Genomic DNA, 22,928 nt, shown 5'->3' with positions numbered 1-22,928 from the left:
AGCCATTTTTTGAAACTACACATTGTTTTAAGTTTAATTTTCAGAAGTTATAATTAAAACTTAATTCCTTCAATTAACTGCATACATCAAAAAATTGCATCTTCTTAACAGTTTCTTCTACTACAAGAGTTAAGCCGAATTATTTGTTTAAATCATGAAATTAACAAATATAGTTATGCAACCAATACTTCTGATGAAACTAGAAATTACATTTGAATTAATTAAGAGCAGGCTTTGCTAACTTGTTTTTGAATAGAGCCAATTAGATCCTTTAAGAATACTATTAGTTGTTTCTCCAAATGTTTATAATTAATACAGAATTTATATTTATTTATAAGTCAAGAATTGAATTTAAGTTACGAAACAATTACTGATTTCACCCTATAACAAAATAGTCAAAGTAGTCAAAGTAAATTAGAAAATCAAATACGTACATAAAACTAAGCACAAAATTAGATCTGGTACTATATTCTTTAAAACTGAAAGCCAACCGTTCTCTTTTATGAAAATGCAGATTATACTTACGTATGTTAATGGTAATTAGTTAAAAGTGAAAAAATGAATTTTAAGGAGGCAGATAGCAAAACAACAGAGGAAGTAAAAAATATCCCAGCGTGCTTCATCACAGATTATAACCAACACATGTAAGTGAGTGTATTCCCATTAAGAGTTTCTCTAGCATCTCATAGGAAACGTCCTAAAATCAGAAGCCTGGTGTTATTAATTGGTTTAAAGATGATGATTATGAGGAAGAGGAAGGCATGCTATCCCAATGGATGCTATTGACGAAATTACTGTTGCTGTAACTGACTATGCAACACATGTCCCAGGGAGTGGTAGTACCTGTGGAGTGTCATGAGAATTGTCCAGCCCTTGGTCTACAGTATGGAAAGTTTTGCAGTCTGTTTTACACTGGTGCCCATACAGGATACAGACGGTGCAGCAACCAAAACCTCGCAATCCTCAACAATGTTCTGGCACAGTCAGAAGAAAGCAGGCAACACTCTGTGGAGTAACAAGGCACATTTTACACTACAGGATGCAGTGAAGAGGCAGAACTGCCAAATTTTGGTGTATTATTAAACCACATGTTATGAACAAAGAACCTCTGCACCATATGTGACTGTGTGGTTTGGATTCACAAGTACTTTCATTTTTGTTTCCTAATTCTGTGAAGAGAATACACACAGCGGGCCTGTGACACCTACACATTATTGAGAGCTTCTTGTACAGCATGTGATACCTGCTTTGGAAGAGCACAGTTGTGTAGAAGCCAATGTTTTCATGCAAGATGGGGCAACACTTCATATTGCTCAACCAATGAAATATTTGCTAAATGCAACTTTCCATTAATGTGTTATCTCCACATGTTTCTGAGCTTCTTGGCTTGCAAGATCACATGATCTGAATCCAAGTGACTCTTGGGTCTGAGAATATCTAAAAGAATGCTTTTACTAGGGACACATTCAGTCTTGGCCTGATCTGGAGGCCAGTGTACAGGAGCACATTGCTCAGATTCCACCAGAACTGGTGTGAGCAACTGCTGAACATGCTATTTTACAGATGCAGCATGTTGTTGACATCTCTAGTGCTCATATTGAAAAAAATGTATAAGCAAATTAAAATTATGCCTTTCTCACTTGTTTGACCTTTTCTCCCCACGTCCCATTCCTAATCCATCAAATAAGGAAACATTTCTATACATTTTTCTTGCATTTACAGCATGAGATTTTCACCTGGTGATCAAAACTGGAACCAATTTTTTTCCAGCTTAAATTGGTTTTGCATTAATGCCTTAGAATATCTAATAAGTTTCACTGCCATACAATAATTACAGTCCACACTGGACCTCTTTGAGTGCTACTTTAATTAGAACCATGTAGTATAATCTCTCTTCACAAGCTGTTTCTGCTAACCACAGCTTTAGTACTACACAGAAAATCTGGAAAAGGCAATAAAAAATTAAGACGTTCATACCACAAGTATTTCATTGTTCATCTGCTGTGCAACTTCAATGATATGAATATTTGTTTCACCACTTGTATTTGCTAACTGCCTTTGACTTAACTAACACTTCAAAACTGTGTATTTGGAAATCCACTGTCAAGAACAGACTTAATTATTGCCCTTTTTTTAACGAAATACTGCCTGGCATTACTGCCAACTTTGCAGTCCACTCTCCCCTCCATAATCTTTCGCTCATGTACCCGGTTCCCACCTCTGTTACAGCATTTCCTTTGAATCTTTTTCTCTACCCTATACATACAGTATGTTTAAAGATCATGTGTCCACTTTTCTCTTGCATCATTTCTTGATTTTTTCTCCTCATCTTTGAATTAATTATTCTTCATTGGTCAATCCCATCACCAATCATCCTGATTTAGGTTTTCCGTGATTTCCCTAAATCGTTTCAGGCAAATGCCGGGATGTTTCCTTTAAAAGGGCACGGCCGATTTCCTTCCCAATCCTTCCCTAACCCGAGCTTGCGCTCCGTCTCTAATGACCTCGTTGTCGACGGGACGTTAAACACTAACCTATTCTTCATTGGCTTCCTTAGTTATATTCCACCATTTGAAGGATGTTGCTTCCAGCTACCCACCTTATTTCTGTACTCCTTGAACTGTTCGCACTTGAAGTTGTTAGTTTGTTCACCTGGTATTTAACTTCAGTAATTGTTTTGTAATGTTCATCTTCTTGCTGCTGAAGAATCTAATGTACATATGTCAAAGACTGAACACCACACAGTGATTAATTTTTGGTTTCTTCATTTTTATTTGTAATCAGTGTTCCTTGTCTGACAATCAGTTGTCATAAGCAATTGCCTAAATATTTGTACCAGGCAGGCATACTACATTCATAGGCAGCATATCACTAAGTGTTCTAGTGACAAGCTAACCTAAGAATGTTCACAACTGTCATAGGTCTAATGGGTTCACGTGTTATACAGTGACTTAATGAAATACATTAACAGTACAATTTGGATGTTCATTACAGACTCACTGAAAATAGCATCATACAACATAGAATGAGTACTAGTTCACTGTTAGGCCCATTCATAACACACAGGCTGGGATAGTATGGCCTCCAACGACCATAACTAAGCTATACTAGCCTGCCTGGAGCCAAACCGTTTGGTGAGATATGCAAACAGTGTTAGGCCTTGGCTGAATGATACTGGAGTCTTCACCCATGCTCAAGTGCTTCTAAATCTCAAATCTTGGGATCAACATAGCCAATCTGCATACTGATCATACACTAGCAAAGCCCTTAATTCTTACAGTGGTACTGCCTGTTGTTTTGTGTTACATATTGTTATAAAGAACATGAACTAACAATTTATCAAAATTTAGATCATTCAACATACGATGGACATTCAATAAGCCATGCAAGGCATGTTTTTTTCATTGGCCAATTTTGGTTGAAAAATGCAAAATTTGTTGTGGGACATCACAGAATATTCCCACTTCAGCCCCTATAGTTTCATGAAGTTCTGGTAGGTGGTGGTGCTATACATGGCCTTTAAAATGACATCTGTAATGGAAGCGCTTTCCAAAAAGAGCTGTCATTGAGTTTCTTTTTGCAAAAAACCAGAGCATCACAGATATTCATAGGTACCTGCAGAATTTCTCCAGAGGCTTGACAGTGATCAAAAGCACAGTGAGACATTCAGCTGGTTGTCTGTCACTATCACAACAAGTTCATGCAAACCTGTCCAATCTCCTGCATGTCAGCCAGCAGTACACAGCTGTGATACCTCCAATGTTGGAACATGTGGACACTTTCATTTTGGGTGATCAACAGATCAAAATCAAACACTTTGCTGCACAACTGGACATCTCTGTTGATAGTGCTGCCACATTCATCCATAAGTTGGGGTACACAAATATGTGTGCCTGCTGGATTCCTTATCACCTAATGGAAGACCATAAAGAGCAATGAAGGACCACCTGTGCAGTATTGCCTGCATGTTATGAGCATGAAACATTGTCACAAGCAATGAAACGTGGGTTCATCACTTCAAAACAGAAACAAAATGGCAATCCATGGAATGGCACCACACCTCCTCCCCCTCCAAAGAAATAGTTCAGAGTTGCACCCTCAACCAGTAAAGTCATGGTGATGGTCTTCTGGACTGTGAAGGGGTTATTCTGATTGATGTCCTCCCTTACAGTGCAATGATCAACTCGAAAGTGTATTGTGCATCCTCAGGAAACTGAAGGAACAACTTCACAATGTTTGTCACCACAAAAATGCAAATCAGCTTCTCCTTCTCCATGACAATACAAGACCCCATAAAAGTCTGTGTACCTGAGAGGAACTTCCAAAACTTCATTAGACTGTACTTCTTCATACATTCTACAGCCCAGATCTCACATCTTCTGGCTTCCATCTGTTTGGTCCAATGAAGGATGCACTCTAAGGAAGCAGTACATGGCTGATGAGAATGTTATTGATGCAGCAAGACATTGGTTCCAACTTTGACTAACAGAGTAATACCAAGCAGGCGTACAGGCCCTCAGATTAAGGTGGCATAAGGCTGTCACATTGAAGGGAGATTATGTTGAAAAATGGAATTTTGTAGCCAAAAGATTGGGGAATATTATGGTGTTCTGGAAGCCTGAATAAAACCAACAAGGTTTTAAAAAAGTGTTGCATTAGTTATTGAATGCCTCTCATAGATGGTGTACTCGTTCACTCCTAAACCTGCACTATGCGCTTTAGCTTTGTGCCAACTACTTTGTTAGTACTGACTCACTGAAAATTACAACATGCAGCAATGAGATCGTTCATTGCTAGGCCTGAACTTATAACACAGTGGCTACTTGTTGTTGTCAGAATGATTGCAAACAAGTGGCTAACTGTGTCCTTGTATACAACAAATATCTATTTACAGATGTGCACAAAGTAAAAGATCATACTTTGTTACTATATTTTGAATATTAACATAAGAAGCAGCAAAATTAGTGGACACAAGGATGCAATAGGCAAAGAAGTAAATCTATACAACTATGAGCTGTATAACTAGAAAATAGCTAAAATAATAGGTACTACTTCATGAGTATGATTCTTATACATGCAGGAGTTCCCAAAACTTGTCAAAAAGTTTCAAGATACTTAAATTTTGCAAATTGAATAATATAAAAACTGAAAAGTTATTTTAGTGAAACGACATTTTTTAGATCTCAAAAATCTAGACGACAAAACAGTGATACTGAACTTTGGAAATAATCACTATTTAAGATTAGAACCTTCTAGACAGTGGAAATTTTGATAATTTCACGTCCACGTGTTTTATGTTTATAGTAAACCATTAATATTTCTTTAAAAAAATGCTTCTGTAATTCCTGAATGAGCTACCACCATCAGTAGCCTGAAAACTGTTGTTTTGGTCCTCTGTCTGTAGACTGGTTTGGTGCAGATCTCCAAGCTACTTTATCCATTGCAAGTCTCTTCATCTCCTAATAACTACTACAATCTACATCCTTCTGAATCTATTAGTGTATTCATCTCTTGGTTTCTGTCTGTGGTTTTTACCCCTCTTCGTTCCAGTATTAAATTGGTGATCGCTTGATGTCTCTGAATGTGTCCTGTCAACTGATCCCTACTTTTAGTCAAGTTGTGCCACAAATTTCTTGTCTCCCCAGTTCTTTTCAGTACCCCTCATTAGTTACATGATCTACCCATCTACCTTCAGCATTCTTCTGTAGCACCACATTTCAAAAGCCTCTAGTCTCATCTTGTCTAAATAGTTTATCGCCTATGTTTCACTTCCATACATGGCTACACTCCAGGCAAATACCTTCAAGGAAGACTTCCTAACACTTAGATATGCATTTGATGTTAATAAATTTCACTTCTTCAGAAATGCTTTTTGTGCCGTTGCCAGTCAACATTTCGTATCCTGTCTACTTCGACCCTCATTAATTATTTTGCTGTCCAAATAGGGAAACTCATCTGTACTATTTTTGATGTCTTATTTCCTAATCTAATTCTCTGAGTATCATCTCATTTAATTAAGCGACATTTCTTAGCCTTGTTTTGCTTTTGTTGATGTTTGTCTTGCATCCTCCATTCAATACACTGTCCATTCCATTCAACTGCTCTACCAAGTCCTTTGCTGTCTCTGAGAGAATTACAATGCCATCAGAAAACCTCAAAGTTTTTATTTCTTCTCCCTAAACTTTAATCCCTACTCATTATTTTTTTTTTTTTTTAGTTTCTTTTACTGCTTGCTCAATGTATAGATTAAATGACATTGGGGATAGTCTACAACCCTTTCTTACTCCTGTCTCACCACTGCTTCCCTGTCATGCCCCTTGACTCTTATTACTGCTCTCTGCTTTCTGTACAAGTTTTAAATAACCTTTTTTTATCTTCTGAATGTCCAAGAGAATATTCCAGTCCACATTGTCAAAAGTTTCTGCAAATGCTTTAAACATAGGCCTGCCTTTCCTTAACCTATCTTCTAGGAGATATCATAGGGTCGGTATTGTCTCACATATTCTTCCATTACTCGAGAATCCATACTGATTATTTCTGATGTCAGGTTTTAGCAGTTTTTCCATTCTTCTGTAAAGAATCTATGGTAATATTTTGCAATCATAATTTATTAAACTGAAAGTTCAGTAATATCCACACCTGCCAGCATTTGTTTTCTTTGGAATTGGAATTATTACATTCTTCCTGAAGTCTGAGGGTATTTCACCCTTCTCATATATCTTGCACACCAGCTGTAAACTTTTGACATGGTTGTCTCACCCAACCCTGTCAGGTGTTCTGCTCTGTCAGATTCTCCTCAGAGTGTCATATCTTTTATCTCCCTTTCATCTATGTCCTCTTTTCTTTCCATAATACTGCCTTCTAGTTCATGTCCCTTACACAAATCTTCTATATACTTCTTGTAAATTTCAGCTCTTCCTTCTTCGCTTAGTACTGGTTTTCCATCTGAGCTGATATACAACTGCTTCTCTTTGCTCCAAAGACCTTTTTAATTTCCATGAAGCTGATTCCTATCTTTCCCCTAATGGAGTATGCTTCTAAACCCTTATATTTGTCCTCTAGACATTCCTGCTTAACCATTTTACACTTTCTGTCAATCTCATTTTTTAGCCTTTATATCCCCTTTCACCTGCTTCATTTGCTGCATTCTTATATTTTCTCCTTTCATCATTTAAATTCAATATCTCTTGTGATATCCAAGGAGTTCTACTAGGCCTTGTCTTTTTACTTACTTGCTCCTGTGCTGCTTTCACCATTTCATCTCTCAAAGCTACACATTTGTCTTCTACTGTATTCCTTTCCCCTGTTATGGTCAATCGTTGCTTAATGCTCCCTCTGAATCTCTCAACAACCTCTCATTCTTTCAACTTACCCAGGTCTCATCTCCTTAATTTTCTACCCTTTTGCAATTTCTTCTCTTATAATCTGCAGTTCATAATCGATAAATTGTGTTCAGAGTCCACGTCTGCCCCTGGAAGTGTCTTACAATTTAAAATATGGTTCCAAAAACTCTGTCTTACCATTATATAATCAATCTCAAACTTTTCAGTGCCTCCAGGTCTCTTCTACACTTACAACATTCTTTCATGATTCTTAAGCTGAATGTTAACAATGATTAAATTATGCTTCATGCAAAATTTTACCACATAGCTTCCTCTTGCAAACCTTTCCTCCAGATCATGTTCCCCTACTATTTTTCCTTCTTTTCCTTTTCCTATCATTTTTTTCCAGTCCCCTGCCACAATTGAAATCTCCCTTAATTATCTGGATAATTTTTTGTATATCATTATATGTTTCTCCAGCCTCTTCATGGAACCAAGCTATCGAGTGAGTAATAAATTTCTATGAAATAAAGCGTGAATAAGAAATTAGCTATGTTGTGTAACTATTTTATGTGTTCTTCACAAAACTAGATAAATAGAGAAAAAATTATATAAATGTCAGGAGCATTATAAGAACAAGTAGAATAGTCCCACTTTGCTCTGTTATATAGAGAGTGACCAGTCATCTGATATGTTGTCACTTTCCCTGCACTGTTTTTGGCAGTTTACTGAATGATAACTTCAGCATTTTATTATAATCAATGTGAAATCAAAATTTAATTTGTGCTGTTTGTCTTGAATTTTAGTTCACTTTAGTATTGTCCAGATTTAGAATCACATTTTTGTGGATATTGTATATGCACTGCACTTTTCTAAATTTTTCTTTTCAGAATGTGATGAATATGCGAAGTCTGTGACAGAAAGAGTTGAAGCTCTACCACTCCTACCAAACCCTGACCCAGTTACTATACAAGTGAAGAAATGTGATTTTGAGAAGCTGCCACTAATTGTTGGAGGTGAGAAAACTGTTGTTGGAGAATTTCCTCACATGGTAAATATACCAGCAGTTAATTGTTGCATTGCATTTTAATTATTTTTTCTTGCAAAATTACAAAGATGCACAATGTCTAACAATGTTTAACCTTCAGGAGGCAGAATTCCACTATTAGGTGTAAACACATTTAGAAGTACAAACACTAATCCTAACTTCTGGAACTATTAGTACCTTCCTCAGGTGGGTGAGTGGGATAGGTTGGGGAAGAAGCTAGGATCAGTGTTTTCAATTTGAAATATGTCTCTTGGCAGTAATGAAATTTTGCCTCCTTCATATATATATATATATACTGGCTACTCATGTACCCGTGGTCTAGGGGTAGCGTCTTTGATTCATAATCGAAACGTCTTCGGTCCCGGGTTCGATCCCCGCCACTGCCTAAATTTTGATAAATAATCAGCATTGGCGGCTGAAGACTTCCAGCATAAGAAGTGAGCCTCATTCTGCCAACGGCCTTGTCAAAGAGGGCGGAGGAGCGGATACAGGTTCAGGGCACTCTCTTGTCCTAGGGGTGGGAAATTGCCCCTAAAGGCGGAAGAATCAGCAATGATCAACGACATGAGGATGCAGAAGGCAATGGAAACCACTGCATTAAAGACATGTAACGTGTATCCACAGGCCATGTGGCCTGTAGTTGAAGAAGTGTCATGATGATCTCTCCATTGGCAAAAGATTCTGGAATAGTCCCCCATTCGGATCTCCGGGAGGGGACTGCTAAGAGGGAGGTTACCATGAGAAAAAGATTGAATAATCAACGAAAGGATAACGTTCTACGAGTCAGGGCGTGGAATGTCAGAAGCTTGAACGTGGTAGGGAAACTAGAAAATCTGAAAAGGGAAATGCAAAGGCTCAATCTAGATATAGTAGGGGTCAGTGAAGTGAAGTGGAAGGAAGACAAGGATTTCTGGTCAGATGAGTATCGGGTAATATCAACAGCAGCAGAAAATGGTATAACAGGTGTAGGATTCGTTATGAATAGGAAGGTAGGGCAGAGGGTGTGTTACTGTGAACAGTTCAGTGATCGGGTTGTTCTAATCAGAACCGACAGCAGACCAACACCGACAATGATAGTTCAGGTATACATGCCAACGTCGCAAGCTGAAGATGAACAGATAGAGAAAGTGTATGAGGATATTGAAAGGGTAATGCAGTATGTAAAGGGGGACGAAAATCTAATAGTCATGGGCGACTGGAATGCAGTTGTAGGGGAAGGAGTAGAAGAAAAGGTTACAGAAGAATATGGGATTGGGACAAGGAATGAAAGAGGAGAAAGACTAATTGAGTTCTGTAACAAGTTTCAGCTAGTAATAGCGAATACCCTGTTCAAGAATCACGAGAGGAGGAGGTATACTTGGAAAAGGCCGGGAGATACGGGAAGATTTCAATTACATTACATCATGGTCAGACAGAGATTCCGAAATCAGATACTGGATTGTAAGGCGTACCCAGGAGCAGATATAGACTCAGATCACAATATAGTAGTGATGAAGAGTAGGCTGAAGTTCAAGACATTAGTCAGGAAGAATCAATACGCAAAGAAGTGGGATACAGAAGTACTAAGGCATGACGAGATACGTTTGAAGTTCTCTAACGCTATAGATACAGCAATAAGGAATAGCGCAGTAGGCAGTACAGTTGAAGAAGAATGGACATCTCTAAAAAGGGCCATCACAGAAGTTGGGAAGGAAAACATAGGTACAAAGAACGTAGCTGCGAAGAAACCATGGGTAACAGAAGAAATACTTCAGTTGATTGATGAAAGGAGGAAGTACAAACATGTTCCGGGAAAATCAGTAATACAGAAATACAAGTCGCTGAGGAATGATATAAATAGGAAGTGCAGGGAAGCTAAGATGAAATGGCTGCAGGAAAAATGTGAAGACATCGAAAAAGATATGATTGTCGGAAGGACAGACTCGGCATACAGGAAAGTCAAAACAGCCTTTGGTGACATTAAAAGCAACAGTGGTAACATTAAGAGTGCAACGGGAATTCCACTGTTAAATGCAGAGGAGAGAGCAGATAGGTGGAAAGAATACATTGAAAGCCTCTATGAGGCTGAAGATTTGTCTGATGTGATAGAGGAAGAAACAGGAGTCGATTTAGAAGAGCTAGGGGATCCAGTATTAGAATCGGAATTTAAAAGAGCTTTGGAGGACTTATGGCCAAATAAGGCAGAAGGGATAGATAACATTCCATCAGAATTTCTAAAATCATTGGGGGAAGTGGCAACAAAACGACTATTCACGTTGGTGTGTAGAATATATGAGTCTGGCGATATACCATCTGACTTTAGCAAAAGCATCATCCACACAATTCCGAAGATGGCAAGAGCTGACAAGTGCGAGAATTATCGCACAATCATTTTAACAGCTCATGCATCGAAGCTGCTTACAAGAATAATATACAGAAGAATGGAAAAGAAAATTGAGAATGCGCTAGGTGACGATCAGTTTGGCTTTAGGAAAAGTAAAGGGACGAGAGAGGCAATTCTGACATTACGGCTAACAATGGAAGCAAGGCTAAAGAAAAATCAAGACACTTTCATAGGATTTGTCGACCTGGAAAAAGCGTTCGACAATATAAAATGGTACAAGCTGTTCGAGATTCTGAAAAAAGTAGGGGTAAGCTATAGGGAGAGACAGGTCATATACAATATGTACAACAACCAAGAGGGAATAATAAGAGTGGACGATCAAGAACGAAGTGCTCGTATTAAGAAGGGTGTAAGACAAGGCTGTAGCCTTTCGCCCCTACTCTTCAATCTGTACATCGAGGAAGCAATAATGGAAATAAAAGAAAGGTTCAGGAGTGGAATTAAAATACAAGGTGAAAGGATATCAATGATACGATTCGCTGATGACATTGCTATCCTGAGTGAAAGTGAAGAAGAATTAAATGATCTGCTGAACGGAATGAACAGTCTAATGAGTACACAGAATGGTTTGAGAGTAAATCGGAGAAAGACGAAGGTAATGAGAAGTAGTAGAAATGAGAACAGCAAGAAACTTAACATCAGGATTGATGGTCACGAAGTCAATGAAGTTAAGGAATTCTGCTACCTAGGCAGTAGAATAACCAATGACGGACGGAGCAAGGAGGACATCAAAAGCAGACTCGCTATGGCAAAAAAGGCATATCTGGCCAAGAGAAGTCTACTAATATCAAATACTGGCCTTAATTTGAGGAAGAAATTTCTGAGGATGTACGTCTGGAGTACAGCATTGTATGGTTGTGAAACATGGACTGTGGGAAAACCAGAACAGAAGAGAACGAAGCATTTGAGATGTGGCGCTATAGATGAATGTTGAAAATTAGGTGGACTGACAAGGTAAGGAATGAGGAGGTTCTACGCAGAATCGGAGAGGAAAGGAATACGTGGAAAAAACTGATAAGGAGAAGGGACAGGATGATAGGTCATCTGCTAAGACATGAGGGAATGACTTCCATGGTACTAGAGGGAGCTGTAGAGGGCAAAAACTGTAGAGGAAGACAGAGATTGGAATACGTCAAGCAAATAATTGAGGACTTAGGTTGCAAGTGCTACTCTGAGATGAAGAGGTTAGCACAGGAAAGGAATTCGTGGCGGTCCACATCAAACCAGTCAGAAGACTGATGACCAAAAAAAAACTCATTCTACCTCTTCATAATTTTATAGTTTTCTCAAATGAACATGCATTTTGATAAAATTAACTTTGTTGTTGTGTTTGTGTGGGAGAAAGAAAAAAAGTAAAACATTCTCTGTAAGTAACTATAATACAGAAAATGTATTATATCTACAAATAACACTACTAATCATTAAAGTAAAATGTCAATATCATATACTGTTAATGTCCACAGCAGTCATCAGAATACCTGAGCAATTAGTGTCAATGATTCTAAGTAAATGTTTAAAACATAAGTATCTCTTATCTTAACTACAAAAACAATACTTTTCATAACTAGAAACTCAACATGAGACCAGTAAAATCACTTGCTATGATGATGTTCTTGAAACTCTGAGTATCACAATCAGTTTTGAAATTAAAAGCTGACCAATTTCAACAACAATAATTGACGTCTTTAGACTATCGCTAATGGAAAATGTTATTAAAATCTTTCACTTTCCCGTACATAATCTACGGCATTTGATATGACCACTGAATTGCTTGTTGTTAACAATATGCACACGGTTGTATGGGAGAACACGATGTTTATTTGTAGGACAGAATCATTAGCAAAACCTGTACAAAAATAGAGCATTTCTATTGCAGATGAATGACTGTTGTGGATATAGAGAAATGAAGTCTATAGTAGTGGCCAGGATGTTATGTTGTAGTTGGGTGTCATAATACTGAGCACAGAAGCAGAGAAGAGGACAATGAAAGCTACTGTAGGTTGTCATAACAAAGCTGGGCTGCCAAAGCAGTGGGCACAGTTGAGGAGAAAAAGAAAGCCAAATTCTTGTTTGGTGCTAGGTTGATGTAACTAGCAATATCACAATCAAATGCAGTCTGGGTCAGTCTGAACCAATAGATAAATGCAGCAGTAGCAGTTACATAGGTTAAATGAGAGATTAAGTTCATTGGTATACATATCTGACCCTCATGTTTCAACAACGTTATATTAAAGTTGGCTACACGCAGGTTATCCATTACATTTCTTATTGTGGGGCACTTGCAGGAGGGCATGTTGCTGTGGGTTGCACTGACCAGTTAGGTAGATGATGGCTATTTCAGATGGGCTATCTTCACTTTATTAGAGGGATACTTAAAATGTGTGAGATTGGCTTTGAGTGGACGAACATTTTCACCTTGTAGGGTGAAATTGCCACCTCTAGCACTAGCATAAGAACCCTAATATTATTATTAGGTTTTCAAGTAATTACAGGAGAAGTTTCACCAACCCAAAGATGGGTCCCTTGACCCTTAGACCCTACAGTGCTTAGAGGTGACCCTTTATAAATGTTTGATGCATGAAAATGGCTTTTGACTTCATGCTAAATAAAAAAAAAAAAAAAACTCTGTCAAGGCTTCACAAGTTTAATTACAATACCATAAAGTAGGGTGACTTTGAACAGCGAGGCGACTTTGAACAGCAATTTAGCGTCTTTTTAAAGTAAATGCTGTACTCTAGTGTGTAAATATGGAAATAAGGCCAGAGTCATTAAATATTGCCAATAATCGATACTTTCAGATGATATGACAGTCGAAATGAAACAACATTGTATACCAACAAAAGAAAATAAAATAATTTTCTGGAAATGTAAGTTGCTTCACAACCACAAAAACATTTGCCTATTATTAGAAGCATTTTTGAATTTAGAATTTGAAATGAGTTTTTATGGGCAAGGTTAACACTTGATGAACATCTACAGAAAGCATAAAATGTTAAATTTATCCTTTGGTGACGTAAAAAAATAAAATATGAAGGCTTGTCTTTCAAGGGGTGACTTCAAACAGCACCTTCCCTAGTCTTTGACACATCAGCTCTATGGAAAACATGTTTTAGTGAAGTTTCCTTCAAAGAAAAGTGCAAAATAGTGTTGGACATGTTATCACTGATGATGAAATGACACTTCTGAGGAAATGGCATTCCAAGGTGGAATCAGATGAAGATTTTTGTGTGGGCTAATGTTCCCAATGTGTCAGACTTTGAGAAAGATGACATTTGTAGGATTCTACCTGATTCTAAGGTAGATGGAAGGGGAAGGCTTTATTCTGAGTTCAAATTTGATGTCTATGACATCTGCTAGAGTGGGCACTCTTTCGTGGCAACTTCCTTTCCTATAGAGTGTTTACAGATGTAATTCTTTAAAATGTGATGATTTTTTTTTTCATTTATTTTATTAAAGTAATACAGACTGTTTTGAAAAGATCTGTTTTTAATTAATTTCTTATTTCGTAACTATCTCAGCACCCATTTCCATTATTAGCAAAATTAAGCTGTAATCGTACGAACAGTTTCAGGTGATTAAAGAAAACTCATAAAAAATACTTTTCTAAATAAGTTACTTTAAAAACTATATTTATGTACAAAATATTATACTGTTTCATTTTATAAGGGTGTCATTTAACAGCAATTGACAAGACTCCCACAGAATAGGCAAATGTTTTCATGTTCAAAGTGACCCTGACCCATGGGATGAAATTAAACAGTGAAACTTTTTTTAAAAAATAAACTAGTAATGGGGGATAAAAATGTGTAATCCACTTCATCACATTCAGCAACACCTCATGCAACTTTTCATGTCAATATCTTCAGAAGTTTCTGTTTAATTTACAAAAATGAATTTAAAATGTTCAAAGTCACCCCACTTTATGGTACATCTACAGAAAGAACTGCCTTCTCTGAAGTGTGTACATTTTAGCATACTGACTGCAAATGCTTTCTCTTGAGATTAGGGGTGACTGGTACACACATGGCTAACTGCTCAATATACATGTTATCTTCACCAAGTCGTCTGATCATAGCACTCATTGACATAATCTTTATGATATCTGCAACATGGACAGTTTATAAATGGGATGAGGTTATTGTCCTATTTGAGTGCACTGGCAAACTGTGTACCTTCAGCCATCTTTGGGTAAATTCCTAGATGCCAAATCTGTGGCTAGAAATTATTGCCATAGTAGATTAACATTATCAGCACTGGTTGTATTGGTATAACTTCAGTGAAAATTACTCAAACTATTCTCACACTGAGACTCAGTTCTCACAATTCTGCATAAGCTTTCACATGAATTCATTTTGTATGTAACTGGCTATTTATGCAATAATGAAACTAATGCTTAGTATCCCAAATTTAAGGCAAGTTGAGTAAATTTCTCATTACATGTCAAGTAAATTCCTTGTTACATTATGTCATTAACACTTAGGCAATTTTCTGACTTAAGCTAGGCTAAAGCAGTGTCATTTTTAAATTTTTTGTACTCTATGACCAATTACAATGTATGATTTGTTATAACTATTAGCTATGCACTGTCACATTACCAAATGTGCATTTCTTTTATACTGGACAACATTAACATTTTCATTAAAACAGTTGCTTTACATGAAACTCCACTCATAGGAATTTTATATTTTGATAGTACTCTTGTGTCATTATGGCATAATCTGGAATAAATGTAGTGCACTGCTTCAAAGGATAAGAATTGTTTTAGAATAATCCAGAATAGATAGCATACACAGACCATTGCACATTTGTATAGTCACAAATGGCCCTTTGTTGCTACCAACATTTTAGTCTCATACATAACATTTTCTTCTGGATGGCACAACTCATTAAAAAAAAGGGAAGGGAACATCTCACATATGGCAACATCTCACCTATACTGAATGATGTGCAGCACACAGATACATGCAACACTAGTGTTCAAGCTCTTGTTCTTTCTCTAGCAATAGCACACACAGTCACACATACAACCACACAGACACTCAAATGCATACACCAGCAGCTACAGTGAGACTGACTATTGACTAGCCAACATTTTCTTCAGCAATTCAAAATAAAGGGTTGAGTGTAAAAAAAAAAGGATAATCATCTGACATATAATACTGAGGAGAAAGAATGGAATCATTGTTTTAAGACATGAGGTGGCCACGGTCACGGTAGTGTAAGAACTGTGAGTGGAGTCACAAACTGTGCCTCACTGCTACAGAAAATCTGTCACACAGAATGGATCCTGACATATTGGATGAGGACATTGTTGTGACTCGCTGATCATTCAAAGCGCCGCCGCGCAATTACGCATGTCCTCTACGTGCGGCGCTGTCTGCCAGCCATGCAGCAGCTGCGCCACCTAAGCGGCCAGCCGAGCAGCGGCCGCTAGACTGGGACTCAGTGCTCATTCGAATGCTAATGTGTACACATGTCTTACTTGTCACTTTACTCTGTGACTTATATGTGTTGTTGTGTCGTTCCGAAATATATGTGTTAAACTTGAAGTTCTAAAAATTGGCGACGAGGTAGTGGATTTTTCCTTTTCACCGTTGACTCACAGGGTTCCATGGCTACTGTCGAGCAACTACTGCAAAATCTCCTTGAACAGCAAATGCTTCTAACAGCGGCGATTCGCGATTTCGTCGTGGTGTCAAATGCGGGGCGTTTCTTGTCGTTGGCTATACCTCCTTTTCCTCCTTACAACGAGACGGTGGAAGTCTGGTCTGATTATAAAAACGTCTTCGACAGCACTTCTTGGCATTTCATGTCATGGACGAACAACCATGTAAGTCTCTGTTCCTTTCCTGGATTTCACCTCAAATGTATCGGTTGTTGTCGCAATTGGCTCCTTTGAAGGATCCTGTGTCTTTGTCCTTTGCTGAAATGTGCTCACTTCTGTCTGTCTATTTTCAAAAGCAAATGCATGTGGTAGCCTCTCGTGTTGCCTTTTATTGTTGTCAAAAACAGCCACATCAATCCTATCACGCTTGGGCTGCTGAACTTCATGGCCTCAGTCAAAAGTGTCAATTTGTTACTGACGTTCACAAAGAATCCTATGCCGATTCCATGGTACGGGATGCTATTATCCGGTCGGCACCCCACAAAGAAGTTCAGTAACGTGCCCTTCAGTTGGCGAATCTGACTCTAGATGAAGTTCTCTCCATTGCGCAGTCTTTTGAAATTTCTCGCACTGCTGGGGCGCAAATAGAGGCGTGGGATGATGTCAGGGAAATACAACCTCTGTGCGCTGTTGACGACGCGTGCGGCGCGTCCCCGCCGGCTGACGTGGCCGCAGTGTGCTCCCACACGCAGCCTCGGCCTAGCCGTAAACAACCCGCTAAGAAACTGCAGCAAAACCCCCGGCAACTTCCATCATGTCCACGGTGTTTTACGAAACATTCACGCAAGGATTGTCCCCAACGTTGGGCTGTGTGTCACAATTGCAAAAAGAAAGGTCATGTGTCTTCAGTTTGCAAATCCGACCGCATACATGATGTTCATGAACATGACACTGATTCTGATTCTGTGTTGTCTGTCAATTGCACTTCTCCCCTTTCAGGGACGTTATTCCTCACTGTCCAAATCCTTGGTCGAGATGTTCGCATGCAAGTGGATACCGGTTCTGCTGCCACTATAATTAATCCTAAGACGTATCTTCAGCTGGGTTCTCCACTCCTGTCTCCTGTCCCTTGGCAATTACGGACGTACAATAAACAGAAGATTTCTCTCTTGGGACAGTTTAATGCTGAGGTATCTTACAAATCGGTCGTTCGCACTGTTTCCATATTTGTGGTCGACCAGAGCAATGCAGAAAATCTTTTTGGTTTCGATGCCTTTCTCGTTTTTGGGTTCTCCATAGATGACTCTGTCAATATTGCCTCTGATGCTATTCCTTATGCTCAACTGGATTCCTTGTCGACGACATTTTTGTCCCTTTTTTCTCCTGGGTTAGGCCGTGCAAACGACTTTGAAGCTCATATCACGCTCAAACCCACTGCTCGGCCTAAGTATTTTCGGGCTCGGCCCATTCCTGTGGCCCTTCGTGATCGGGTAAAACGGGAGTTGGATCGTCTCACTGGTTCAGGGGTCTTGCTTCCTGTCACTTCCAGTGAGTGATCCTCTCCTGTCGTTGTAGTTGCTAAGCCAAATGGTGATATTCGTCTCTGTGGCGATTTCAAAGCCACTGTAAATGCTCAATGCCTCATCAACACTTACCCTATGCCCCGTCCTGAAGAACTGTTCACTAAACTTGCTGGAGGCCAGTATTTTTCTAAAATTGACCTGTCAGAAGCTTATCATCAACTTCCTCTCGACACTGCTTCCCGGCAGTTTCTGGTCCTTAACACGCCTTTTGGCCTCTATCAATACCAACGCTTGCCATTCAGGGTTGCTAGCGCCCCTGCTCTCTTTCAGCGCTTCTTGGAACAATTATTGCTCCCTGTCCCTGGGTGTATCAATTACATGGACGACTTTGTTATCACTGGCTCCACCACTGAAGAACATCTTCAAAATCTCCGCACACTTTTTCATGTCTTACAGACTGCCGGTGTTAAGTGTAATTTTCAGAAATCACAATTTTTTCAGGCATCTATCATGTACTTGGGGTTTCAACTCTCTCGGGATGGTATTCGTCCGCTTCAGCAAACTGTCGCTGCGATCGATGCCCTTCCTCGCCCTACGTCTGTTAAGGAACTGCAGGCCTTCTTGGGGAAAATAGCATACTATCACAAGTTTTTACCGTCTGCGGCTTCGGTGGCTCAGCCGTTGCATCGCCTGTTGCATAAAAACGTGCCTTTTCACTGGTCCACGTCATGCGAAGCGGCTTTCCAGAAATTGAAGACTATGCTGAAACAGGCCCCGTGCCTGGCTACTTATCGACCTGGCCAACATCTTGTTCTTGCCACAGATGCCTCTCAATACAGGGTCGGTGCAGTCCTTGCGCACCATTTTTCTGACGGTTCGGAACAACCCATTGCTTATGCCTTCAAAATGCACATGGATGCCCAACAAAAGTATTCTCAAATTGAGAAAGAAGCTTTGGCCATTATTTATGCTCTTCATAAGTTTGGTGTTTTCCTCTATGGCTCAAAATTTCATCTTGTTACGGATCACAAACCACTTGTTTCCTTGTTTCATCCATCAACGTCACTTCCCGACAAGGCTGCACACCGCCTCCAGCGTTGGGCTCTTTACTTTTCTCGTTTCAATTATGAGATTCATTTCCGGCCAATGGCTCAACATGCATATGCTGATGCTCTGTCTCGCCTTCCCATGGGTCCTGATCAGGCATTCGATAGGGACGAACCTGGATGTTGCCGAGCAGCGGGCTGTGGACGGGTTCCCCATTACTGGGGACCGGCTGGTGGCTGCTACGGGTTCTGACCCTACCCTCTCCCGGGTTTTATGCTGTATTCAGAAGGGTTGGCCAGATCGCCCGTCCACTAAGACTTCTGATCCGTTGCGGAACTACTATGCTTTGCGCTACCGCCTCACGGCTAGGGATGGTGTTATCCTCCTCTCCACTGACAATGCTTCGCCGCATGTTGTGGTACCTGCGTCTTTGCGTGCTTTGGTCTTGCACCTCCTTCACCAAGGGCACTGGGGTGTGTCTCGCACAAAATTTCTGGCATGCTGTCATGTGTACAGGTCTGGCATCGACTCTGAAATAGCACACATGGTCGCTGCCTGCGGCCCTTGTGCGTCACTGGCCGCTGCCCCAAAGTCATCTTTGTCACCGTGGCCTTCGTCTGAGAAGCCCTGGGAGCGCATTCATGCTGACTTTGCGGGACTCTTTTTAGGTACTTATTGGCTCCTCGTAATTGACGCCTACTCTAACTTTCCTTTCATTGTCCGTTGCACGTCACCTACCACCGCGGCAACCACCAGTGCTCTCGCCCGCATTTTTTCTTTGGAAGGCCTCCCCTCTACTCTTGTTACTGATAATGGTCTGCAATTTGCCTCTTCCGAATTTGCGGATTTCTGTGCTCGTCACGGCGTTATGCATGTCACGGCCCCGCCGTTCCATCCACAATCCAACGGTGAGGCTGAACGACTGGTCCGCACATTTAAGGCTCAGATGCGGAAACTCCTGACTTCTTCTGCTGCTGATGATGCGCTTCTCCAGTTTCTGGCGTCTTACCGTTTCACCCCCATGGGCGACCACAGCCTGGCTGAGCTCTTACATGGCCGACAGCCCCGCACGCTACTTCATCTTCTGCGGCCTTCCACCTCACGGCCACGGGTGCCTTCACTTGGCCGGTTCACCGCTGCCGACCTCGTCTGGGTACGGGGATATGGCAGGCGGCCAAAATGGAGCCCGGGCCGCATCTTAAGACACCGTGGCAGACGCCTGTATGAAATCCAGACGGACACGGGTGTTGCAGTGCGTCATTCGGACCAGCTTCGGCCTCGTGTGCTATCAACGCCTGTTCCGTATGTCGCTACACCACCTGTGGCTCTACCTAATGCTCGAGATCTTGGCATCTCTCGATACTCACAACGCAGCCCTCTCACCGTCATCGCGATGCCAGCACAAGAACGGACGCCACCAGGAGACGTGCCCACGCAGGAACCGGATGACCATCCTCTGTCAGGGCAAATCTACTTGCTTCCTCCTGCAACAGACGCTGACACATCGCCCATGTCTCCTGTCATATCAACTGGACTTGATGCAACGGGCAGATTGGTGCATGCGGGCCCAGCAGATTTGACCCCTACATCTCCTGTCATCTCGACCCGTTATCATCGGGGACACTTCCGGCCGTACGGGAAGCCTCCTCCTCGAGACATTACGGCAAGTCAAACAACGCCTATGGACATTAGCCATCTCCAGGACACCTCCATCAAGACCAGTGCAACAATTTCAAAGGGGGGAAAAGTGTTGTGACTCGCCGATCATTGAAAGTGCCGCCGCACAATTACGCGCATCCTCTACGTGCGGTGCTGTCTGCCAGCCATGCAGCAGCTGCGCCACCTAAGCGGCCAGCCAAGCAGCGGCCGCTAGACTGGGACTCAGTGCTCATTCGAATGCTAACATGTACACATGTCTTGCTTGTCAACTTACTCTGTGACTTATATGTGTTGTGTCGTTCTGAAATATATGTGCTAAACTTGACGTTGTAACAGACATATTCTCTCTCTCTCTCTCTCTCTCTCTCTCTCTCTCTCTCTCTAAGTCAACTTTGACAGGGGTTTCACATGATGTGAAGAAACCCCTACATCTAGCAGTTTGTTGTAGGCTCAGTAATGAGTAATGTATTTTGAAAGTCTCTTTGGGTTTGCTGCCAGATCCTTGAATCAACTTGACTCAGTATTCCAGCGACCCAACTGTTCACCATATTCAGGAGAACACTGCTTCTGCTGATGAGTCCCGCTGAGAACTGATGCCAGGCCGCAAATCGACATCCTATATAGGCCTCCACACAGTCCATGGTGCATGTGCCACCCATAGCAGTTGCTGCCCTCTGAGACTGGGCAGGTGGCACCGCCCTTAGTAGAACACTGGCAGCAATGATAAATAGCACTCAGAGATGATTTTCAAACACTCGGACTGGCTGCACCAAAGAACATTCTGTTTTGATGAGGGGTAGTACAGGATTCCATGTCCTACTAAGAGGAAACCCACTGTTACATTAATTAAATTATCCACCAATCTAATTTCAATTGCCAGTTACAAAAACCAGAAGTGTTGGAAACTATCACAGTTTTGGCAAATATCATACAGTGTCCCTCATTTAAGCAATGTTCTGCTACCGCCGATTTTTCTGGTTGTTGTAGCCTCATATGACAGTGATGTTCCACACACACACACCTGTCATGAACTGTGCGAATCGAACAGCCGGTCTAAACCTTCCCACATTGACACAGAATTTTGTATATACTGGTTTTCCTAAGCCCCAAATCATCTCTCACAGATCCAAGTAATGCCCTAATCTTGGAACATGGGTGAAACACACTCCTGATGTTAAAATTCTTCAAAATTCTTCCAGTCTTAAATGATATGCCTCTAGCATAAGGAATGAAGGCCACTGATCTATGCTCATCTTCATGCACCTCTGGTGATGGTGCAAACTCCATGGCCCAACCAATCTGCTTCTCAGAGTGTCCATTTTCCTTAAAAACTGCCATCAAATGTGCAAGTTCTTGGGTTAAACTGTCTGCATCGGAAATGGGATATGCTCTGTGTACCAAAGTCCTAAGGATGCCACTGTATTGGTATGGTGGGTGACAACTATTAGAATGCATCGGCTTTTGGTGAACACTATGTCCCAAGGTTCCATCTGGTTTTTTTGTAAACCATAACATCCAAAAATGGAAGCATCCTATCGCTTTCAACTTCCATGGTAAATTTAATGCTGAGATGAAGACAGTAGAAGTGGTCCAAAAGTCATGCCCATGTGGCCAGATGAAAAAGGTATCATCCACATATCTCCTGAAGCATGTTGATTGCAAAGCCAAAGTCCTCAGAGCCATATCCTTGAAGTCCTCCATAAATAAGTTGTCAACTGTGGGTGATAAAGGATGACCCATAGCCACTCCATCATTCTGTTTAAAAATATTGTCATTAAATAAAAAATACATGGATGTCAGCATGTGAGAACAAAGCTTCAGCAAGTCAGAAGTTCCATGCGGCTTTTCGCGGATGATGCTGTAGTATACAGAGAAGTTGCAGCATTAGAAAATTGCAGCGAAATGCAGGGAGATATGCAGCGGATAGGCACTTGGTGCAGGGAGTGGCAACTGACCCTTAACATAGACAAATGTAATGTATTGCGGATACATAGAAAGAAGAAGGATCCTTTATTGTATGATTATATGATAGCAGAACAAACACTGGTAGCAGTTACTTCTGTAAAACATCTGGGAGTATGCATACAGAACGATTTGAAGTGGAATGACCATATAAAATTAATTGTTGGTAAGGCGGGTACCAGGATGAAATTCATTGGGAGAGTCCTTAGAAAATGTAGTCCATCAACAAAGGAGGTGGTTTATAAAACACTCATTCAACCTATACTTGAGTATTGCTAATCAGTGTGGGATCCATACCAGGTCGGGTTGACCGAGGAGATAGAGAAGATCCAAAGAAGAGCGGTGTGTTTCGTCACAGGGTTATTTGGTAAGTGTGATA

At 40.6% G+C, this 22,928-nt stretch overlaps 1 protein-coding gene across 1 annotated transcript in view; it reads left to right on the top strand.

Moving 5' to 3' along the window:
• LOC126481306 (serine protease snake-like) overlaps window positions 1–22,928 on the top strand; it is a 264,390-nt gene that overhangs the window by 189,027 nt on the left and 52,435 nt on the right. Inside the window, exon 4 of the mRNA XM_050104961.1 lies at window positions 8,213–8,373. Coding sequence (XP_049960918.1) covers window positions 8,213–8,373 — 161 coding nt within the window. The remainder of the gene's footprint in view (window positions 1–8,212; window positions 8,374–22,928) is intronic.

This window comes from Schistocerca serialis, chromosome 5 (genome assembly GCF_023864345.2).
Source record: "Schistocerca serialis cubense isolate TAMUIC-IGC-003099 chromosome 5, iqSchSeri2.2, whole genome shotgun sequence".
Lineage (NCBI taxonomy): Eukaryota > Metazoa > Arthropoda > Insecta > Orthoptera > Acrididae > Schistocerca > Schistocerca serialis.
The sequence above is the reverse complement of the archived record's forward strand: the minus strand, read 5'-3'. Positions and strand labels throughout refer to the sequence as shown.